This window comes from Chlamydotis macqueenii, chromosome 24 (assembly GCF_036417535.1).
Source record: "Chlamydotis macqueenii isolate bChlMac1 chromosome 24, bChlMac1.mat, whole genome shotgun sequence".
In the NCBI taxonomy this organism is placed as follows: Eukaryota; Metazoa; Chordata; class Aves; order Otidiformes; family Otididae; genus Chlamydotis; species Chlamydotis macqueenii.
Window position 1 is genome coordinate 2,864,605 of NC_141579.1, and position 20,796 is coordinate 2,885,400.

At 53.4% G+C, this 20,796-nt stretch overlaps 1 protein-coding gene across 7 annotated transcripts in view; it reads right to left on the reverse strand.

Moving 5' to 3' along the window:
• The window catches only part of LOC104480213 (protein CEPU-1), a 303,720-nt gene that overhangs the window by 16,384 nt on the left and 266,540 nt on the right, over nucleotides 1-20,796 (reverse strand). For all 7 annotated transcript variants that reach the window (XM_086765981.1, XM_086765984.1, XM_086765980.1 and 4 more), the window contains one exon: nucleotides 9,826-9,951. In XM_086765981.1, coding sequence (XP_086622107.1) covers nucleotides 9,826-9,951 — 126 coding nt within the window. The remainder of the gene's footprint in view (nucleotides 1-9,825; nucleotides 9,952-20,796) is intronic.

Genomic DNA, 20,796 nt, shown 5'->3' on the forward strand with positions numbered 1-20,796 from the left:
CATCCCCTCCCGACCACGCTCCTGCACGCAACTGGCATCGCTCTGCAGGCGAGAGCATCCCCGTCCCCTGCCAAACGGGAAGCATCCCGCTTTCCTCCGGATTTTCTCTGAAAGCCAGCTGCCGGCGGCCAGGACCGTGGGGTCCCTCTGGCTGCAAATTTAAGCCCAAAGGCTTTCTCCGTAGGACAAGCTCTTAAGAAGCAATCGCAATCCGGCGCGTTAAACGGCTCTAACCTCCCTTAAGCTGTATTTCAGCCGCATTAAGAAAATATCCCTAGGATGGGAAGCAAGTGGCATAATGGCATTAGAGTGGAAAAAAAAATAAGCATCAAGTGCTGGCTAAATCCATCCCCAGCGCTGGCAAGAAGTCACGGAGATCTGGGAAACTTTCCCTTCTCCCTGCACGGCCCAGACACCGTCGCTGCCATGGCTTTCTGCAAATGGGGGATATTTTCCTTCCCCTGGGACCCCCGACCCCTCTTCACCCCCTGGAGCCATCCGAATCACGGCAGGGTGAAGCTCACCGCCTCCTCTCCATCATCTTTAGCCTGTCTTTATTTTTTCCAGACACGCTATTTTCCAGCCCAGTGGCCTTGCTCCGTCCCCTTGTGTTTTATGGCACTGATGTCTCCATTTCTGGAGGATCGTTCGCAAAATCGCAGCTTACGGAGAGGAGCCGGGGAAACGCGCGGGCGGCCAGACGGATGGGCTCGGCGCGGCCGGGGGACGCGGAGGGCTGTGGGTGGATGGTGAGGATCCCTCCTGGGGAGGGGAGATGGGGAGTCCTACCAGGAACTGCAGGGATGAGTGATGGGAGGGCACTGGGACGGACTGGGAACAGGAGCGCCGGCGCTCGAGCCCATCGTCCCCACTCCAGGCCTCCTGTGAAGGTATCGGGCGCGGGGAGGGCGGCGGAGAGGCATCGCTCTGGCAGGGAAAAGCCGTTTGAAGTAACAGCAGCGTATCACTGGAAGGGGAAAAACCCATGGGCTACGGCATGGCTCCGGCTTTAAATTATACTGCAGGAGGATAAAAATAAAAGAGAGGAAGATAGAGAGAGAGGCCAGGAGGAAAAAAGAATTGCCATTGTTTTACCAAGCAGATGGGAAAGTTCAGGGGATCAGAAAAAGACTATTATTATCTTGACTTGACTGAGAGAAGATGGGAAAGGAAGAGGCATTCTTTTCCTCTGCAGAGACGAATGCTGTGGCAGAAGTCATTTCAACAAAGAGCCAGAAGGAAACGGCGCCATCGGCTCCAGGCAGCACCCGAGTTATTCCGACGGCCTGGGCACATCACTGGAATTTGGGGTTTTGTCCCCTTCCCCCCCGCACCTATTGCAAAGACAGGGCAGGGGAGGGGTGACCAGGACATCTCCCTGCTTTTCCTGCTGGCCGTGCCACCATGAGCAGAACGCTATTTTTTCTCCCCAGTTCATGCGACAAGCCCCTTTTCTGTGTGCGCAGCAGTGCCTGCAACGCCGGGGCTCTTCACTGCTGTTCTTTAGCTCGGTACGGCGCAGGCGAGCAGCCCCGGCTCGCGAGCGCTTTTCAGCTCCTTGCCCATAAAGCGCGTTGGTGTTTCTCAGCCTCACCAGGGACAAGGAAACCCTCTTTCTACTCATGTTCAGGCCAGGGGAATCATAGAATCATAGAATGGTTAGGGTTGGAAGGGACCTTCAAAGGTCATCTAGTCCAACCCCCCTGCAAGGAGCAGGGATATCCCCAACCAGATCAGGTTGCTCAGAGCCTCATCCAGCCTGGCCTGGAACGTTTCCAGGGATGGGGCTTCCACCGCCTCTCTGGGCAACCTGTTCCAGTGAAGGGCACAGCCTCAAAGCCCGCGGCACTGACCAAGCTCAGACACCCACGAGTGATGTACAGACTGGAGCAGATGCTGGCGCAACATCTTCCCTACCAAGTATCAGGGTTGCAGGATGAGGAAATGAGGAGGTGGAGCATCCTTCACCCACCACATCCCTCCTCACAGTCACTCTCTTTGCCACTCTCCAACTTTTTTCCCTTTCCCTCCAGGATATTTCACATGGTTTCTTCCTCTCCTCCCCGTCTCTCTCCTCTCCCTTGGTCCCCAGACCTCGCCGCGTCACCTTTCCTTCTCTGCACCCACGGCTCCTCCGCGCCCCCGGGACATGGAGAGGGGCTGGCAACCCGCCCTGCATAATCCTCTGGCTACCGAATCCTCGGGCACTTAATATTCACGACAGAGAGAAACATTTCACGGCAAATTGGACGCACATTCAACTGGAAATGGAAATTTTATGACTCTTCTCACTCTGCGCCGCAGATTACACCAGCTGAGAAAACATGGAAGCAAATGAACAACCTGTGAACTGTAAAGTATATTAATAATGAAATCACAGCCCAGGAAATGAAGGCTTTATTCTGTTTATATTCTGCACCATTAATGGAGAGCGCTCAGGCTAGCTCCACCCCATTAGCCGGCAATCTGTGCTGAGGAAGAACACAGGGATGGCAGAGGAACGGTGGCGGGGGGGCAAAAACCTCCTCCCCGCTGGGACAAACACCTCAAGAGCAGGAGCTTGGCTCAAAGCATCCCTTGGTGCTACCCTCATCGACGGACGGCGCGGGCCGACGAAGGCGGGGGATACCTTGGTGCCCTGTCCCGTGCAAGCTCGGGGAGCAGAGTAGATGTTGCAAGGGAAAGAAGGGAGCAGAACGCAATATTGCGATGAAGATGACCATGATTTCACGGGCTAATCAGCTCCAACCCCACCAGAATCCCCGCAGTGAGCTGCTGGGCTAGCAGGGCTTGGACAAATAAATATTTCGCTGCTATTCCCCCTCACCCAGCCCTGCCCTTGGCTCGGTAGAGCTGGCCAACACGTGAGGCAGCCCAGCCGGGCTCTCTCCTCCCCGAAAACAACTGCGGCGGCTTATGCAAAGCACATCACGGGAGCTAAAACGATCCGGAGCCGAGTTTTCTATAGCTGAAGCGACCCGGTGTTGACAGAATGGGGACGCGTTTCCACGGCTCAGATTTTTATAATAATACCTCGGGGGAGCCTCTGGCAAAATTTGCCCCAAATATAATTAGTTTGCACAGCTATTAGGGGCTGATAAAAGGTTTTAATTTGTGTGGAGATCTCTCGGATCTCAGCCACTCCTGTCCCTCGCTCGTCCCCACGCCGGTTGAATGAAAGGCAGGTCCCAGGCAGGGAGCGAGCTGCCAGCCACACATTTACCGGGGAAGGAGGGAACCGCGCTCGTCGCTGAAGAAAAGAGAGAAAATCCGGCAAGCTGACACCGGCGGTGTGTTGGGTTACGTCTGCCTCGTCCCACCACGCCAAAAGAATAACTAACATACCCCCTTCTTCCCAGTGGGGATGGAGGAAATCACCGTCCCCGCGCAAAGTCAGAGTGCGGGATGCTCGGGCCTGGGGCCGTCGTCCCAGGCAATGGGAGCGGATGGAAACTTCCCCACTGCCAAAACTCGGTCCCCCTTCGCGCGCGCAGGGCTGATGAGATTGTCGCGCAAATGGGTCGGGGCAAGAAAAATCAATCTCTGATACTCTCATTAACATCGCTTCGGGCGGGGTGCCGGCTCCTTGGCGCCGATCAGGGCCTTTTGCAGCACCACGTCGGGTCCCGCCTTTGCGGGAAAGGCATCCAGGAACCGACGGGATGAGCCAACGGATAAAACACGGGGGTGCAGGCAGAGCTGCCTGCTTCTGCCTCCCGGTAAGGCAGCGACCGGCTGCTCCACGAGAGCGACTGGCCCACCTGCCTCCCCGAGCGGAGATAAGGCGCTGAGCACGCTCTGCCTCTGGCAAGGAGGGGAAGCGTGACATTGCAAAGCTATGTTTGGGGAATATGCTGAAGCCAAGAGGGTTTTTGGTTTTTTTTTCCCTCTCCTTTTCTTAAGGAAAAGGCATTGCCTCATTTGTAGCTGGTAGGGGTCTTGTTATTTTTGTACCAAGCTGCATATTTTAAAGGCAGTGATGCCAAATCTGCAAACAAATCAGCTCAGAGAGTTCATTTCCACCATGCGAGGAATCAAAAATACTACACCGATATATGGACACGTACAAGTACGTAATCTCCCACTGCTTCGGAAGAGCAGGAGGAAGCGGGGCACATCAGCAGAGGTGAAAGGCTGAAAGGAGCCACCCACAGCCACGCGCGTGGCACACGGCATACGAACTGTGTTCAAGTCACTCCTTGAGGAAAGCAAAACCTGGAAGCCAAAATGCGACGCCACCAGATCCCGGCTGGCTCCTCTGTGCCCGGTCCTGGCCAGATCCTGCTCCCTTGGGAGCCCATGAGGAAGCTGCTGGCTCTCAAGGGGCTAAAAACTCACTCCTGGCAGGATCCCTTTGCCGGTTGTGGCACACGTGCGATGCCAGCTTCTCCTTCACCACGACCACTCACAAAACCAGCGTCCATATCAAAGTCCTGCCACCCATTTATTTGCACTCCACGTAACGCAAACACAGCCGGGCCACCGGCGACCCTTTTCCTGGCCGATCTGTCCGGCGCGCGCTGATTGAGCGCGCATCAAAACCGGTGGCAGATTTACAGGTTAACAATGATTTAGTGGAGTGCACCACCGCCAAATTAACGCCAGCTATAATGTAGTTTACCTCATTAAACAATGCACACCAAGATCCTGTCTGTTGTAAAACAATTGGTCTCTGAAGCCTAGTGTTCATCTTCCAGGGTTGCTGGGAGATAATAAATGGGTAATATTCCGGCGATAATGGTAATGGAGTCACGGCTCAGAGCTAATATTATGGCAAAGCAGTAATTATTTCAACAGTAAACAAGGGGATGGTTGAGCTGCCGACAGGATTGGAGCCGGTTGAAACGCTTCAGTTAATTTAGCTGGACCCCAGGCCTGCAACTGCCTCCTGGAAGGAGGACAAGGTGCTCAGCCACAGAATGAGTTGGCTGAGCCTCCGTGAGACACCTGGCCACCACGGGACCGGGGGGACGCATGCAGCGAGGTGAAGTGGGACGTCACGCACGGCACAGCGGCCAACCCAACCCAACCCAACGCTGTAGCTCAGAGCCGGCTCTGTGCTCCATCGCACAGCCACAGTAGGAGGACTCACTCCCCTTCTTTGAGACATGTCTTGTGTTGGCTCACACAACATCTCCCCCAGTCCTTCTTCCTCAAGAGTGGCTCAAAGCCCTCATTTCTGCAGGGCACTACAAGCTTTGAGTGGCTCTTTGGCACGTGTTCAGCCTGAAGCAATGCAGACAAACCCTCCCTGCTGCCCAAACACAGAGAAGAGAAGTGAGGCGGGTGCTTGGCCTCCTCCAAAACCACCTGAACCCTCAACAGGAGACAAGTGACAGTGCAGAAACACAAGACCCAGGATGAACAGAGAAGCAGCCTTACACAAACCACCTGCTCACTCCGAGAGAAATTTCCCTGTTAAAAGGACGAGCAGAGAGCACAACTCTCCGGTCTAAAGTTCTCTTAATGGAGAAACCTCTGAGAGGGAAGGACGTGTCCCCTTCCCAGGGACAAGCAACTCTTCAAGCTGGATTTTTTTTGCAGTCGCTTGTCCTCTTGTTTTAAGCCCTGCCAAGAGCCAGAGAGGATCAATAGATCCAAATACACCGGCCTTCTCCCAGAGTCCCTTTGCTGGTTTGCTGCTGATGTATAGACAGATGATCTCATGAGACCTCTGCCACATTAGGCCACCGTGTCTCATCTATCTTAAGTGCGTATACGAGCTGTGATTACTACCGCATCCGAGTGCTTCACGTCGTGAATGTACTTATCCTCCCATCGGTCCTGCGAGACGAGGGACCGCTATTGTACCTCTTCCAGGGAGGATGCGGGGGGCCACGGAGGTTAAACGGGCTGATTGCCGAGAACATCCAGGATGTGGCAATGTCGGGACTCTCCCAGCATCTCCCCTGTCTCGTGCTTCTGCCTTGCAAAGCCCAGGCACCACCTACCCCACAAATCCCAGCTTGGACTCAGCTCAGGACTTCGGCTCCACACAGGATCTAGCTTTCAATACTGAGCCTAATCCTGAGATTAATGAGGGATTCCCACTACAAAGACCTCTCGATCAGACCTCTTACGAGTAAATACACCATCAGGCCAAACTGTAATGTTTTCCTACCCTGGCAGCCGCTGTCTTAAGCCTTACACCAGAATCCATCATACTACAGCAATAATCAAAAAGCAATTAGACAAAACCATGGCAGAAAAGTCCATCAAGGGTTGTTAAGGATGACGACTTGGATGCAGCCTCTGGCTCAGGATGTCCTTGCGCGATGATGGATGAGTGGTGCCATCAGGCCGATGTGCCAGCGGAAGTATCCGTGTGCATGCACCCAGTTTTTACACCCTTTCCTCGTGCTCCTGGCCCGTCATGGCAGGATAACCACGCTTGCCACCTGAGCTTAACAGGAGGCACGACAAGTCTCGTGGCTGCCGCAGGGATAGTTATCCCCCAGTTAGCTCAACACGGTGAGCCCAGAAGCTCAGGACACCGCGTTTTTTCCTAGCCAAGAAATTCCATCCTTTGTCCGCCGAGAGATGACAGCCAGCCCGACAACATGGCAATTGCCATGACAACATCAGAGTTACCCCCAAAAATAAATAAAGAGCCCAGTAACTATGGAAACACCTGAATGACCCAAACCAGGCTATTAACTAGAAGACCTCAGCGCAGTTTACAGATAGCATCGGCACCGCGAGGCTGGGGACTGTAATGCACCCAAAGCCTTCCAAACAAAGAGATGCTCGGCACCTACGGGTGCAAACACAAACGTGCGTGGGCACAAACACCACTGCCTTTCAGACCCCGGCGTCCAAGTCCTCTGCGCAACCTCCATCTCCTCTGGAAAGACGCTGCTGCTTTCACACTGGATGTTATATCCTGACGATGGTTATCTACACCCCTCTCTCCCTCTTTGCCCTCCACCCTGCCGAGGACGCCTCTCTTGACTGCCGTCCTAACGGTCTTGGCACCGCAGGGATGCCAAGGCGAGACGGAGTCGCCCCATCGCATGCCAGAGCTTGGCTCCCTGCTACGGTTTTGGTGAGCCGCGTTTCGAAGCCCCGGTGCCTGGCAGCAGTCGCGTTGCCAGCTGGAGCATCCGAGGCCAGGGCAGAGCCCCAGTGCAGTTAAGCCTCCTCCGCCGAGGCAGAAGCAGCTACGACTTCTTTTTCCACCTCAACCCGTTCAGCTGTATTAACAGGAGTTGCCGTGGGTTAATACAGCATTACTGGGAGAAGAAACAAAAAAAAAAAAGACAGAGAGGAGTGGGGCAGAGGGACAGGAGACGTCCTACAGCCTATCTTGGTTGCCACAGGGTCACAAGACCCTTCTCATCCTGTGTTGGCTCAGGGTAGGAGGATGAGGATGGGCACAGGTAGGACCAGCCGCAGCACAAGGCCCTAAGCAGTGATGGGGGCAACAACAGGGGCAGCACTTGTGCAATTCTCTAGCAGAGAATTCTCTCTTGCTCAGGTTCCCTCGGCTCCTGAGTTATACAGGGATGACACCCTCCTCCTCCCGGCTCCAGGGAGCTCTTCCAGCCCTCAAACCAGAGCCCCGTAAGCTGCCGGTCTGTCCGTGCCCGGCGCAGGCAGCACCATCAAAGCCTCTCCCCAGTGACACCGGTGAGAGCCGCTTACCCACCCGCTACGTAAATCCTTATGCACCAGCTTTCCCTTCACCAATTCTCCCTGGTCCCTTCTCTCCACCACTGCAAGCGAGACGGAGCAAGACGGCGAGAAGGAACAGGAGGTGGCACGCTCGAGTTTTCCCCACGGATGAGCGGCAAGGCAGACCTACAACCGAGAGAGGGGCTGGCAGCTAGTTTTGGGTCCCAACTCGCTCCTGGCTCTCCAAATCAGAGTCACAGGGAGAAGGTTACCATCTCAGCATCTGCGCATCTGCCCTGGCTTTCACTTCAGTCCCAACGCTTCCAATCCTCCTCCCTCCTATGTGCGCTGAATGCTAAATGGAGAAGTGGAGGTCCCCCTCGGCGGCTTGGCAGACCCAGCGAGAGAAACAGAGACAGGCAGCCACCAAAGTTGTCTTGGGCCACCTCCGGGCTCAGCAGCGTCCTCCAGGACGGAGGTTAGATTCAAGTAAATCTCCGTGACCATTTGTTCTCTTTGAGTTTTGAAAGCAGAATGCCTAATCATGGCCAAAATCAAGTAAGAGCTGCTGCTGCAAATTACACAGCGCCACAGGTAATTTCTGATTAGCTCACTCTTCCTCTCCTGGTGCATCCTCAGTTTCCATAGCAGCTAAGTCCTAAGTAAAATGGAAACATCTGGTTCAAGCGCAGGTAAAGATTCCCTGGGGAAAGAAATCTGCTGGATGGCAGCAAACACAGAAAATAGCCCCCGCGAAAGACGGAGGCATCGTAAGCTGGGAGGCTGGTTAGGAGAGGATGGATGGCGTGGGGGAGAAGGCAGCGAGGGGCACGGGACTGGGAAAGGAGGGTCCTCGGGGAGCAGGGGGGGGTGCGGGAAGGAGAGTGGGGCTGCAGGGAAAACAAGATGCAAGCGGTGAGGAGGTTGAGCAAGACAAAAATCACATTGTCAGGGCAGACAAGGGGAAGAGGAGAAAGAAGAAAAACGTTCAAGGTGGGAGCACACGGGCTGCCTCAGCCATAAATGCTGCCTGATGGTGACAGATACAGCGACAGCAACTTTGATGCAACGGACAGATGCTCAGGGCCGGAGAGGAACACAAAGATCTGCGCCCTGCATTTCATCATTCATCCACGCACACATCCCGACTGAAGGCCGCCGTTTCGAAGGCACGACCACCTAAGGCAGATAGGCCAACGCGTACTCTGGGGAAAATGGTTTTTACAGAGGCTTCTGTCAAGGGAAGGAGCTGAGGTGCCGCCGAGTCAGCTTGCGCTCTGCCTGGGCTACGGAGAGTGATGGATCTGGCCCAGCAGTTTGCTACAGTGCAGACAAATAGCAAAAAAAAATCAATGGAGCTGCACCGAGACACCGCAGCCATCGTCAGGCAGCCGAACAGAGAGAGCAGACATGGCACCATCCATCACTGCCGCCGCTGCATCGTCTCCTTCAGCTGCTGGACAGCCTGGCCGGGGCGTCCCCGAGGAGAACTTGAGGCAGTTTTACCAAGGTAAAACCTCAGGGAAAAATCACTGAGGTCGAACACAAGCGCTTAGATGGGAGATGTAGCCAGCACAGGATCAGAGCCAGGCGCTGCCCCCTTGGCCGGGTGCCGCATCCCACCGAAAGCCCCAAGACCTCATCCTCAGCTCACCGGTGAGAACCTCGCAGCCGCCGGGAACAGCAGGTCAGTGAAATGCAAAACAAAAGCCAAAAACCAGCTGGGAGAGGGCTTCGAGATAATACGCTCCTGAACGGGCACGTCTGGGAATTGGCTTCCCAGCAGGCACACCCACACAGTTCTGCTCAGGTTTTGCTTACCAATTAACAAGGCCACCAATTAATGCTTCGTGTGTCTTCCTGCTCATTTGCACTATTTACAGCCCCCCATTTGAAACAACGTGCGAGAATTCCCTGAAAACTTTTCAAAATTGGGCTGGACAAGCACATTCAATCCTCCAAGGACGCATGACAACCCCAACCTGGTCCCTACTGCCAGTACTCAACACGAGCGAAACCATGATCTCCTCTATCAGACCACCAAGATGGATGTTTCTCCAGCAAAGTCACCAGCTCCCGCACTAAGTCACATCGTTTCAGCGCGCATCTCTTTGCAACGAAGTGCCACGTGAACCAGTCAACGACATCTCCCCAGCCACCCACAAAGAGCGTTGTGTCCTTCCCGAAACACAGGTAACGTTCAGCTCTTACCTTTGGGCGAGATGTGTCTCCAGGTGATTGTTGGATCTGGCCTGCCCGTAGCTATGCAGGTGAGGCTGACGTTGCCGCCCTCGTTGATGGAGATGTCGGAAGAAATCTCGGTGATTTTCGGAGACACTGCAATGACACAAAGCGGGAAATGAAAATACAACCAGTTCTGCTCTGACTCAGATCTCAAAATGTGGGTGAAGGAGGCTGAGTTTCCTTCCTCCTTCCACCTCGACAAGCTATGCAGTAGCCCATCAACCTCATCTGACTTGACAGGAACACACAGGGGAAAGGGGGGGAAGAGAAGACGGGGTTGAAGTGGGAAGAAATTGTAGCCAGAGGGGATTCATTCATTTTAGGGAGGCTTGAGACAGCTCCTCCTCAGCACCTCCACAGTGGTGCTTCACCCCCACCCCACTTCAAGTACTCATGCTGTCCTCCAGCTACAACGAAACCTTTCCAGCATCCTACTGGGAAAACATCCACCCCCTCCAAACTCCCCCGAGGGCAGCAGTCGTTCTTGGGGCAACAAGAGCACCGAAAGCACGCACGTGGCTCGCAGTTCCTTCTGCAGTCGTGCAGGCCCCCTGTCGCGTCCTCGCAACCAGAAAAGCACCACGAGGAGCTGCGCGTGAAGACAAGGAGTCAACTGAGGAGCCTCTAAGGTCTACCACCGTGCAAAGGAAGGGAAACTCAACTGGGATGAAAGCCACGCTGCTGCATCGTGAACATCCAGGAGGAGGTCGGGTACAAGGGGCCAAGACCCAAAGAGGGGACACACACAGAGGATGGGGGGTGACCGAAGGGGAAGGGATGAGGAGCAGAAGATGCGATGCAGCTGCCGGGGAGGGCTGGGGTTTCTGCAAGCTCTACAGCAGGGCTGCAGGAGAAAAACAATCGGCTGCTGTTATCAGCCTGCACCTGCAGAACATAACAAAGACCATCACCTTCCCCGGTTTATTTTTTTTCAGGCCATTCTCCGGAGCCTAGCAGCGGATTGGCACCCCGTTGCGGCGCTTTGCAGGAGAGCCACAAATCACTTGCGAAGCATCCTGCTCCTTCCACCCTTCCCGGGCGAGCCCCCCTCATCGACCTGCTGGCAGCTGCAGCCCAGACCATTACAACACCCCTATTCCTGACTGGGACCCCGCTCCCAAACACCCCTTCCCCGTCCCTCCCCGCCTCCCGCACCTTCCCGGGGCCGTGCCGAGCCGGAATGACTGCAATGGCCTTGCACGCATTGCCTCTGCTGTGCAGGTAAGTAATTTATTGATCCGTAAAGCACTCCAAGACGCTCTGGAAGGGATTATGTCATGCCAGTGCCGCGCAATAAAATAAAAAATGATGGATTTTTTGTGAACATGAGGGTGATTTAGGGTTTGTAGTTGGAAGTGTAGTTAAAGTACATTTTAAGTGGAAATCAAGGTGGGTAATGAATTATTCTCTGTTTTGAAGGGCTTCTGGGAGTTCATTTTTTTGCTGCTCTGGGCACGACAGCTAATCTGCTAATCATGCACCGGAGGACAACTACGGATCAGATGCTCCCAGAACAGTGGGGGCTCTGGGGCAGGACAGCGGAGGGCACGAAGACGACATCGAAAGAAATATTAATATGCATCAGTGTCATTAAGGCCAGCGTAAGGGGACAGCACATGCCTCCGGGGACCACCCGCCCGCACGGAGTTGGGAGATGCTCTGCCAATAGCCAGGCAGTCCATTGAGGAGACACAATTAATTATACCGGCGCAACGATTGCCTCGTCGTCTTCCTGGTGAGACGGGGACTGCTAGCCAGGGAAGCCATGTGTGCTTTAAAACCACCGAGCACACCGAAAATAGGCCAAGGAGGTATCACCGTTGCCATTTCGGAGAGGTGGAACAAGACAAGCGGAGGCGCAGCGAATTGCCCTCCATCGCCTGGGAAGAAGCAATAGGTTCCGATAAAAGTCCTGACAAAACTAGAGCATTATCCATCATCTTCCACGCGACGCTCGCTAAATCACACAGGAACCCTTCGGATGTTTTTAACTACTGACTGCGCAGCAACCAACCCATTTCAGCTTGTTTTGTAGGGCTTTAAAGAAAAAACCACAAGTCAGACTTTGTGCCGCACACGCAGATTTGCACCCACCCGGGTGAGACAAAAATCTGTAATGCAACCAACTGACTAGATTCTAAAATATAATTAAAACTAATTAAACTTGGATTTTCCGAAACGCTAGCGTTACATCCCCCTCCTCAGCGATACAGCAGGAGATTTAAATTTTGCTCGGACCAGGCAGAAGAGGGGAGACGACTGCGTTGCTGCTTGGCCGGGCAACGGGAGACTTTGCAACAAGTGCAAAAGCAGCTCGAGCCGCTCGTGTGCCGGGGAAAAAACCCACTTGGGACACGCGCCTTGGGAGAGGCCATTTACCGTGGCCCACCCACCACGAGATGAGGCAGGAACGGCCGGGAAGCAAACCAGAGCGACAACGCCAGCGACGTCGTTAGCTAACCCTTAAATTAAACGTGGAATGTTCGGATTTAACACGACAGTTACTGTATGCTAATTAAACGTTTGAATAATTAACCACAAGAACTATTTAAAATACCTTTCTGGAGACTGAACAGGTATGTTGCAAGGCTTTTGCCACACTAGGGAGGGAAATCTCCATAAATAAGTGATCGCAAGTACGTATTTAATATTATTCGATAGTCACCGGCGCTCGCGTTCCCTCTGCATTAGAACGCGTCCTCCGTCAGTTGGCATCTCTGCGGCAATGGGGCAGAGGAGAAATGTCTTATGCTGAGCGCAGGATGCAGATGGAGCCGTGCCCCTGTGGGAATGAATCAATAAATAACGCTAAATAAACGCAGGCTTCCCAGGCGGGATCCCTCTCCTTGCGGGCAGTCCTTTTGTGCACGGCGTCTCTCTTGCTCAAAAGTGATTAAACATGGCAGCGTTGGCCAAGCTGCTCCAGCGACACAGTGCAAATTTCCCCAGAGACGGGCTGGTTTTTTTATCGATCTGACGTCTTCTTTTTTTCCCTATCCTTGCCAGGACGTTGGGAAAGGGCTGCCGCAGCCCTCCGCGGGTGCCCAGGGCACGGCCTCGCTTTGCCGGGACTTGGCTCCTGCTTGCGCACGGGGAGTCCTCGGGACAGAAAGCAGCTTGCTTAAATATTTAACTAAACCATATGGCGTGGTACGCGTCTGAGGGGGCTCAGTCAGGTGATACACGACTTTGCAGATCCAAGCATACGCACTTGCCTACACAGACAGGTTCCCTGCAGCACAGACACCCTCCTGCCACAGGCACTGACTATATTCCCGCTGTGCTTTCACCTCCAAACACCCGTCCCAGAGCCAGGATGGGTGCAAAAGCTCACACATCCCATGCACGTACCCCTTGGCCCTCCCATCTCCTATCATCATTACTCCTTCCACTCATCTTCCTTGTGTGCAATGATCATACTGCCTGTGCTTTCCTCTCCCCGACACCGTGCCCCCGTTGCTGTCTCCTGATGTACCCCCGTCACAGCTGGGATCCCCAGACACCCCAAAATTTCAGCCATGCATCAGGTAAGAGGCCCCTTTTAGGGGCAGCGTGGATCTGGAGCAATCTCTCCACCAGAGAAAGGGAAGGAGAACTCAGATGAGCCTCGCAAAGTTGGGTGCTTGCAAGAAGTAATTGCCTTTTTTTTTTTCTTGCCTTAATCACCTCCTTTCTACCTAGTTTTGGCAGCCACACAGGGAGTGCAGAAACACGTGTCACACCTGTAAACCCATTCCGGTGTGGGAGTTGGGCAGAGCTGGTGCTTGCCCCAGCGAGGAGCGGGATCCGCGGTCCCCAATAGCAGCCTGCGAGCGAGAGGGCTCTCCCAGCAAGCCCAGCAGTGCCCTGCTTTCCCTTCATCAAACACGCAAACCTCCCTCTTCCGGCACGAGCAACATCTGCTCCAGATCAAAGGAAACAACAAAGAATAACTATAAAAGTGTCTCGAAGAAAGAAGAGGAGGGACATTCAGACTTGCGTTCTGCAGGTGATCCGTGATGCGCGCTGGCAGCTTCCTGAACATCAGGCTGCTGCTGCTGCTCCTGCTTTTCATAACAGCCTCTTACCGCTGTCACCCGCAGACTTCCCCGTGTTTTACTGAGCGCTGCTACCACGGGTCCTGCCTCTGGGACGTGGCGAGCGAGAGCCCCGGGGGCCCCATCCCCGCTCGCGGCGATGCTACGAGCCAGATCGAGCCCGCGCTCCCACGCCAGCAACAGGAGGGTCCACCAAGGCCAGTTGGGACTGGGTGCCGGGCAGGGACCCCCGTATTGGGCTCCCCATCCAACTCCTTCAGGTTGCAGCCAGAGTTGGGTCGGGAGAAGGTCCTGCTGCCGTGCCAGGCACCTCCGTCGTGCCTTCTCCCTGTTTTGTGTTCAAAACCTGTCTGAATTTTGAGGAAGGCAGACAGCAAACGGAGAGGCCTGCGCCTTCAATTACAGGTGCATCGTAATGGGCTTTTAAATGTGTTTGTGCCACTCTAACGCAGCCGTAATTAAGAGAAAAGCAGAGAGGGTGTCATCCTTCCATCACATCACCGCAACCCCGGGGCTGTATCGAAGCCCACGGGGTGCGAAGAAGGGCAAACACGGCCTTAGAGCCCATTTCCAGCCGCGCTGCTCGGTCACGTAGGCTTGTGTACACAAACCCTACAATTACAGGGGCCGATCCTGCCCCTCAGGGCGGCCCCTACCCCGCGTTCGCACGATCACCCCCCCGCCTTCCGCGCCAGCTTCGGCTCGGCTTTGCCGAGGGATCGAGCTTCCTCTGCGCAAATCCGGCAGCAGCCAAAGACGTGAAGAAAGAAGCCGGGAAATGACGAGGACATATGTAACCACCTTAATAAGCAATTAATAAATAACTAATGGCAATTGCTCGTCCTAAAGCGAGGCGTAATGAGATGTGTCATACGGCACCGAGATGTGGCTAAATGATTTCCCGAGCAGATAACGGCTCCTGTTGCGGCGCAGCTCTCCCGAGCTTAGAGGACACAAAATTTTTTACGCCCGTCTCCGCAGCAGGTTATACGGCACGGCACCGTCATAATTCAGAGGAGGAGGGGGGGGAAACAAGACGTTTCCAATCATTCATTAGTAAAGTATTTGCGAAGGCGGGTATAACTCACCGCATAAGCAGCAGGGTTGCTGCAGACAAACTTTATCGCTAAGTGCCAAAAGGGAGCCCAATCTGATTCCACTTATGACAGCATAAATCAGCCGTACTCCTACTGCAGTCAACAAGGGATACGCCAGAATAAACGCGGCACGAAAGGAGAGCCGGGTGTCCAGCACAAGGACTTTTTTTCTGACTTTCGGACGGGTCCAGGTCACCAACCTGCACCCAGACTGCCACCACCCTGCTTTCAAGGCTCTGAAGGGATCTACATCTTTTTTTTCTTTTCCTACCAGAAAAAGGAAGCAACACCTGACACCAAGCCCCACACGTTTAGGGAATTAAGCAAGAGCTTGCTTGGCAGGGCTATTAATAAGCAACTTCATAGACCAGGCAGAATCCATCACTCAGGTTTGGGAGACCGGAGTTCGTTTTCATGTTACGACACCCAAAGGAAGTCATGGCGCTGCTCTGGACTTTGTTGCCTTCTCTAAAAGCAGCCTAATGATGCTGATCTCCTTCATAAACTGCTTCTCCCAAAAAAACCCACAACACTCAAAACCCCAAAGAACCCCATGAAGATGTAAGAATAAAGTTTTTGTGTTGCTGACCATGAAGAAATGCAGGCAAACACGGACTGCTTGACGGTTTAGCCAGATCTCATTTTCAGCTCCACGCATGCTGCACGGATCAAGGATCTTGTTTCCAGTTTTTGCACCTCAAGCCACCTGGGATTCCCCCTGCAAGCCAAGCAACACCTCATAAAAGGCAGAAAATTGAAGAAGCTTGAAACCTTGAGACACCTGCATCATCTTTCCAGCATTATTGACGCCTCTCCTCCGGGCACGACAGCAACCATCAAACCGACAGTGGCTCTGTCTCGCCCTGCTCAGGGACGCGGGGTCCCCAGCTCTGCCCCTCTCGTCCCAGTAGGCACCGGTGGAGGCTCCGTCAGATCCCCTGGGAAAAGTCCCGGCGCGGGGACGAGCCGCAGCATGCCGAGGGCACCTGAGAAAGTTTGAACGCGACTTCTTGTTAATACAAAGCTTGTCAAACCCGTCACCTAGAAATGCTGAATGTCTTTATTAGATTCCTTTATCTCCCCCGGAGATTGGAGGGACACGACGAGATGATTCTCAGCGGAGATGTCATCATCCAGAAACTAATTAAAGGCTGCGCGGGAAGTCGGGCCACGCACACTCTGGAGAACAAAACGCATTAGCAACCCGAGTAGAGAAAAATATTACAAGTGAACTTCAGATCAGAAAGGGCGAGCTAGGGATTTGACAATAGCTCTCCTCTCCCCATCCTTCCTCCCGCTCCCTCATCCTTGATAGCTGTCTCCCAGCAGAAGCAAGCCACCTGGGATCTCGGGGCTGTCTGGGACACGGCCATCTCCTGAGGGATGCGGGACAACATTGGATCCTTTCCTCCACAGAGTCACATCCCAGGAGAAAACAATGATTTGTGGAATTTTTTTTTTTTTTAATGTTAGAAAAGCCTCCTTGCTGCAGAGAAGGATGGCTTGATGCCTGCACCAGTCCCTGCTCCAGAGGAGTCCTGGGCAAAACACTTGGTCTCTTGGGGTCTCTTCTCTCTATCAACACAATTCCGAGTATTTCCCTTAATCACATGCTTACTATGAAGACAACAGCATAAGAGATTACAAGATACCCAGAACCTGTGGTCACAGGAACTGACGGTGGGGAGATCTCTGCATAAGGACAGTCCTATGAGCCACGTCCTTGTGTAGCTTGGGCTCCCACAAGCCGAGATGCCCGGATCTGGTTTAGGGAATGCATCCCGAGTGGATGTGTCTGCCAATAGCACCTCCCAGTCAACCTGGAGTCTCCCATACCAACAAGCAGCAAGTTTACATGATATTCCCCATCCGGTCCATCAGTGCATGCTCAACTCCGCGCAAAACCTCAGCTCCTCTCCCTAAAACCAGTGAGAGGGCAAGGAGTCACGCCCTCCCAGTCCCGCTCCCAGACAGTGCGGGGCTCTCCCCATGTCCCCTCAGCTCTCTGCTCAGGAGGAGCGAGCATCACACAGAGGACTCGGCATGCCGGATCGGCACCGTGCCACTTCCCTCGTCAAAAGGGACCCGGCAGGAACAAAGGAGCTCAAACACCCTTTCCGAAGATAAATCCGATGCTCTAATGCAGGCTGCATCTCCAATGAATATAGGGCAGGTGTCTCTGAAGTGAAGTATTAGTTAAAATTATGCTCTTTAAATTACATTTCGGCTATTTCAGGCAGACAGGTTGCATGTGGGTTGGGTTGGGTTTTTTTTATGATCTATCTAGAGGCTTAAAAAGACACGGAGCGAAATAAATCTCCCTTCCATTAAAAACACACTACGCTCTTGCATATTTGTTCTTATCTCCGCGCTCGTGCTCCCTCTCCCTCGACTCGAGCACAAAGTAAGTGTTTACGATTACACTTTCTGCACTGACACTAAGCTGATCCGAGGAGCCGCGCAGCCCGTGCCCGGGGAAAGCGCGGCGGCTCGCCCGCCCTCGCAGGCAGATGAGTGGCGCTTCCTAAAACGCCGCGACGGACGCCAGGTGCTTGACGGTTTTACTTCAAAAACCACCGAGATTCGTTGCGTTAATGTGGAACTGAGTGAAAGCCCCAAGGTTTTATTGAATTGCAAGTGGAGTCTATTTGTATCTTCTGGGTCTGTGTCCCTTTCGCCTCTGTTTATCTAAGTATTTACATCACTGCCTCTACTTCTGCTCGGGCTTCTTCTCATAACCGCCTTTGGCTCCGGCGAAAAATTAACGGAGCAGGCAGGGAGCACGGCCCTGTTACTCTCTGGTTAGGTGGTCTGGAGGCTGTTACTTATGACCAGACCCTTTGTTCATCTGCGTATAAAGCGGGAGGTTGGCAAGGCCCAGCAGTTCAAAATGAACTGCAGGTGAGCTGATTTATGTCTCCAGATGCTGCTGCTCCTCCTGTCCCCATGGGAACACATCTCTTCGCATGAGACTTGCAAACCCGTCCATCGCTCTGGCAGACACAGGTCTACCTTCCCAAAGCTGTCCTGGTCCACTCCCTTCCTCCCTGCTTTGCAGGCTCTCCTCTCTGGTCTCCAAGAGCCCATCCAGCCTCGCTTGCTCCTCCCACAAAGAACTTCTGGTCCTGCACCCTACCCAAAGAACCTTGACCCAACACACCAGCCGCCTCAAACCCAGTGGATCAACCCAAGGCTTGGCCAAAGCCGCCAGAAAGAAGCAGGAGAGCAAATACCAACAAGCCAGAGTCCATGTGATGATGCACATCATCCTTCCCACACCTTAAAACACCCTTAAGAGAGTGGTCTTAGCACTGCAAGGTTTAGCTCTTGAAGTTCAGCAAGGGTAGAGGTCTCTGCTGCCTTAACTCACCTCCCCAGCTCACATGCCCAGAGGACAACACTTTCCCACAGGTGCCCAGGTTCCCTCAGTACCCGTTTCTGCTTTTTGGGGTCTGCCACGGCGCGGGCGTTATTAACCCTATCATCAAAACACCCCGGTGAGATACGGGAGAGTTATTATCCCCACTTTATGGATGGAGAAACAAGACCTGAAAAGCAAATGGCCCAAAAGCACCCACTCGGATGGAGCAGGTGCTCCATCAGCACCTGCTTTTCAGGCTCCGCAGAGCTCGGAAAGCCACGGAAAAGGCGCTGGGCTGGCTGCCAGGCCAGGTATTTCCAATGGGTTGCACCAGACAAGAGCACGGCGGTTAAATATTAGTCAGCAGGCTGTAGAGAGCACAGCAGGATATTTGCATACACAGAGGGGCAATTAAAATTTCATTACCAAATTTCAACCCAAAGAGGTGACGTTTGACAGAGTTAAAAGCAAAGGAGAAGGAGGGAGAGATGCTATCGCCAGACAGGGCTATCCGTGCGCCCGGAGTACACGGGGGCGGCTCTCCTTTTCCATTAGGGCTGCTCCTACGTTTCCCATTTCTCCTCAACGAAGCCTTCAAGCCTTCTTCTTGGCCACCCTCGTGCCTCCGAGAACGCCAGAAAAGCCGCAGGGAGCCATCTCCCCCCAGAGCAGCCTTTAATTCCCCGATCTGTCTTTCTATCACCCAGCCTCATCAACGGCACCGACTATTCCCCACGTGCTCCTGCTTTTCACGGCAGGACTATTTTTACCCCTTCCTTCCTATGCCTCCTTCTCCTTCCATTTAATCATCTTGGAGGCTCTTTATCCCCAGTTTCCTTTCCTTTCTTTCCCCTTTCCCTTTCATTTTTAAAACCTGTAGTTCTCCAATTCAAAATCATTACTGTTTTTAACTCGGCTCGAGCCTCTTTAATTAAGTTACTTTCCATTATTTTTTATCTAGTCCATTTGTCTACATCCCCCGCGCCCTCCCTCATTCTTCCTTTCCTCCTCAAGGCAGGCTGGGTATGAAATCTTACATTTCCATTTGGCTAACAATCACTTTGAATTTTTAAATGCTATTAAATTGGATCACACCGGTCAGCGGACTGGAGTCGTCAAGCTGCGATATTTACTCGCGCCAGTCAAAGGGAAATGAAATTGCAGCGGTGCGGGGAGGGGAAGGCGATGGGGGAGCGCAGATTTATTCTGCCCGCCGTCCTCGCAACCAGGCGCAATCCCTTTGGATTTTTTGAGCGAGTTCAAAGGAAACTCTTACGCTCAACCATGAACGTATTGTGATGTCTCTAATAAATCAATTACTTGTTGGCAGGGAAGTGTCACTGCATCTCCAATCCTTGTAATCACCTCAGCCTCGCTGTGTTTTAAGTGCTGACAAACCAGGGAAGTAGATGGGGAGTCGGAAGAAGTATCGGCCTAGGGCAAACCAGAGGAAGCACTTCTGCTCCATCTTACCAGCAAAGGCCCAAAGATGCAGAAAACATTGCATCATGCAAAAACACACCCGCCCAGTGAGCCCCAACACCCGAAATAAGGAAATCACGGTGCCGGAGAGACCCTGTCAGCACTGCAGGGCACTCGCCCTTCCCAGGGCAGCTCCCGGGATGCAAAAGTTTGGGAGGTTCACCAAGAACTCCAGGTATGATGGCCGCAGCGTCCTGCTGCCTCACCCCAGGGCTGAGCATCGCTCTCACACGCGATCTGCAAAGCAGCATTTTCCCGCTGCCCCCACGAGCGAGGCAGTCCTTTGCTGCACGTTAATTAAGGGCCTGAGGTTTGTCCTCCTGCCTTCAGGAGGGCGTCGGTATTCCCATTTTGCTGAGAAGCCTTTTCCACTCCAAAATTCGCTAAAAAGAAAGCAAGCGGCATTTGATTACCAAGCAGTCCTGGCCAAATCCAGCCCCTCCTCTCTCCTCTCCGCTGACAACATCCTCCCCTCCACAACAACAATCATCTGAGCGCAAACAGACAGCGGAGCTTTTCAGAAAGTAATGAACTCTAGTCGGAGCCAAGGCAGGAAGGGTTTAACGCTCAGCTCGGAAAGCTTGGCGAGGCCATCAATTATATAGCCCTGCTGCTGAAAGAGAGGGGAAAAAAAAAAAAAATTCAGACTCTGCCAAAAAGAAAAGATAGGGAAGGAAAACACTGCGAGAGAGATTTAATTCCATGAGCAGAGAGAAGTGTTTGCAAAAGAGGAGGAGGATCAAAGGCTCGAGCTCTCGGGCTGGCCGGGATCACAAGGAGGGCAAACCATGAAGAAGACATCTCTTTTTATGCCCATCTTGAGGTTGGTCTGGGCAAGGACAGCTCTGGGTACAAATCGGGGAGCCCGTTCGCTGCGAGGGCTCGGTGATGGGGAGGCTTTGGCAGCGAGATGGGTGCATTGAGACCTGTTAATCTCATCTCGTGTAGGACAGCAAACCAG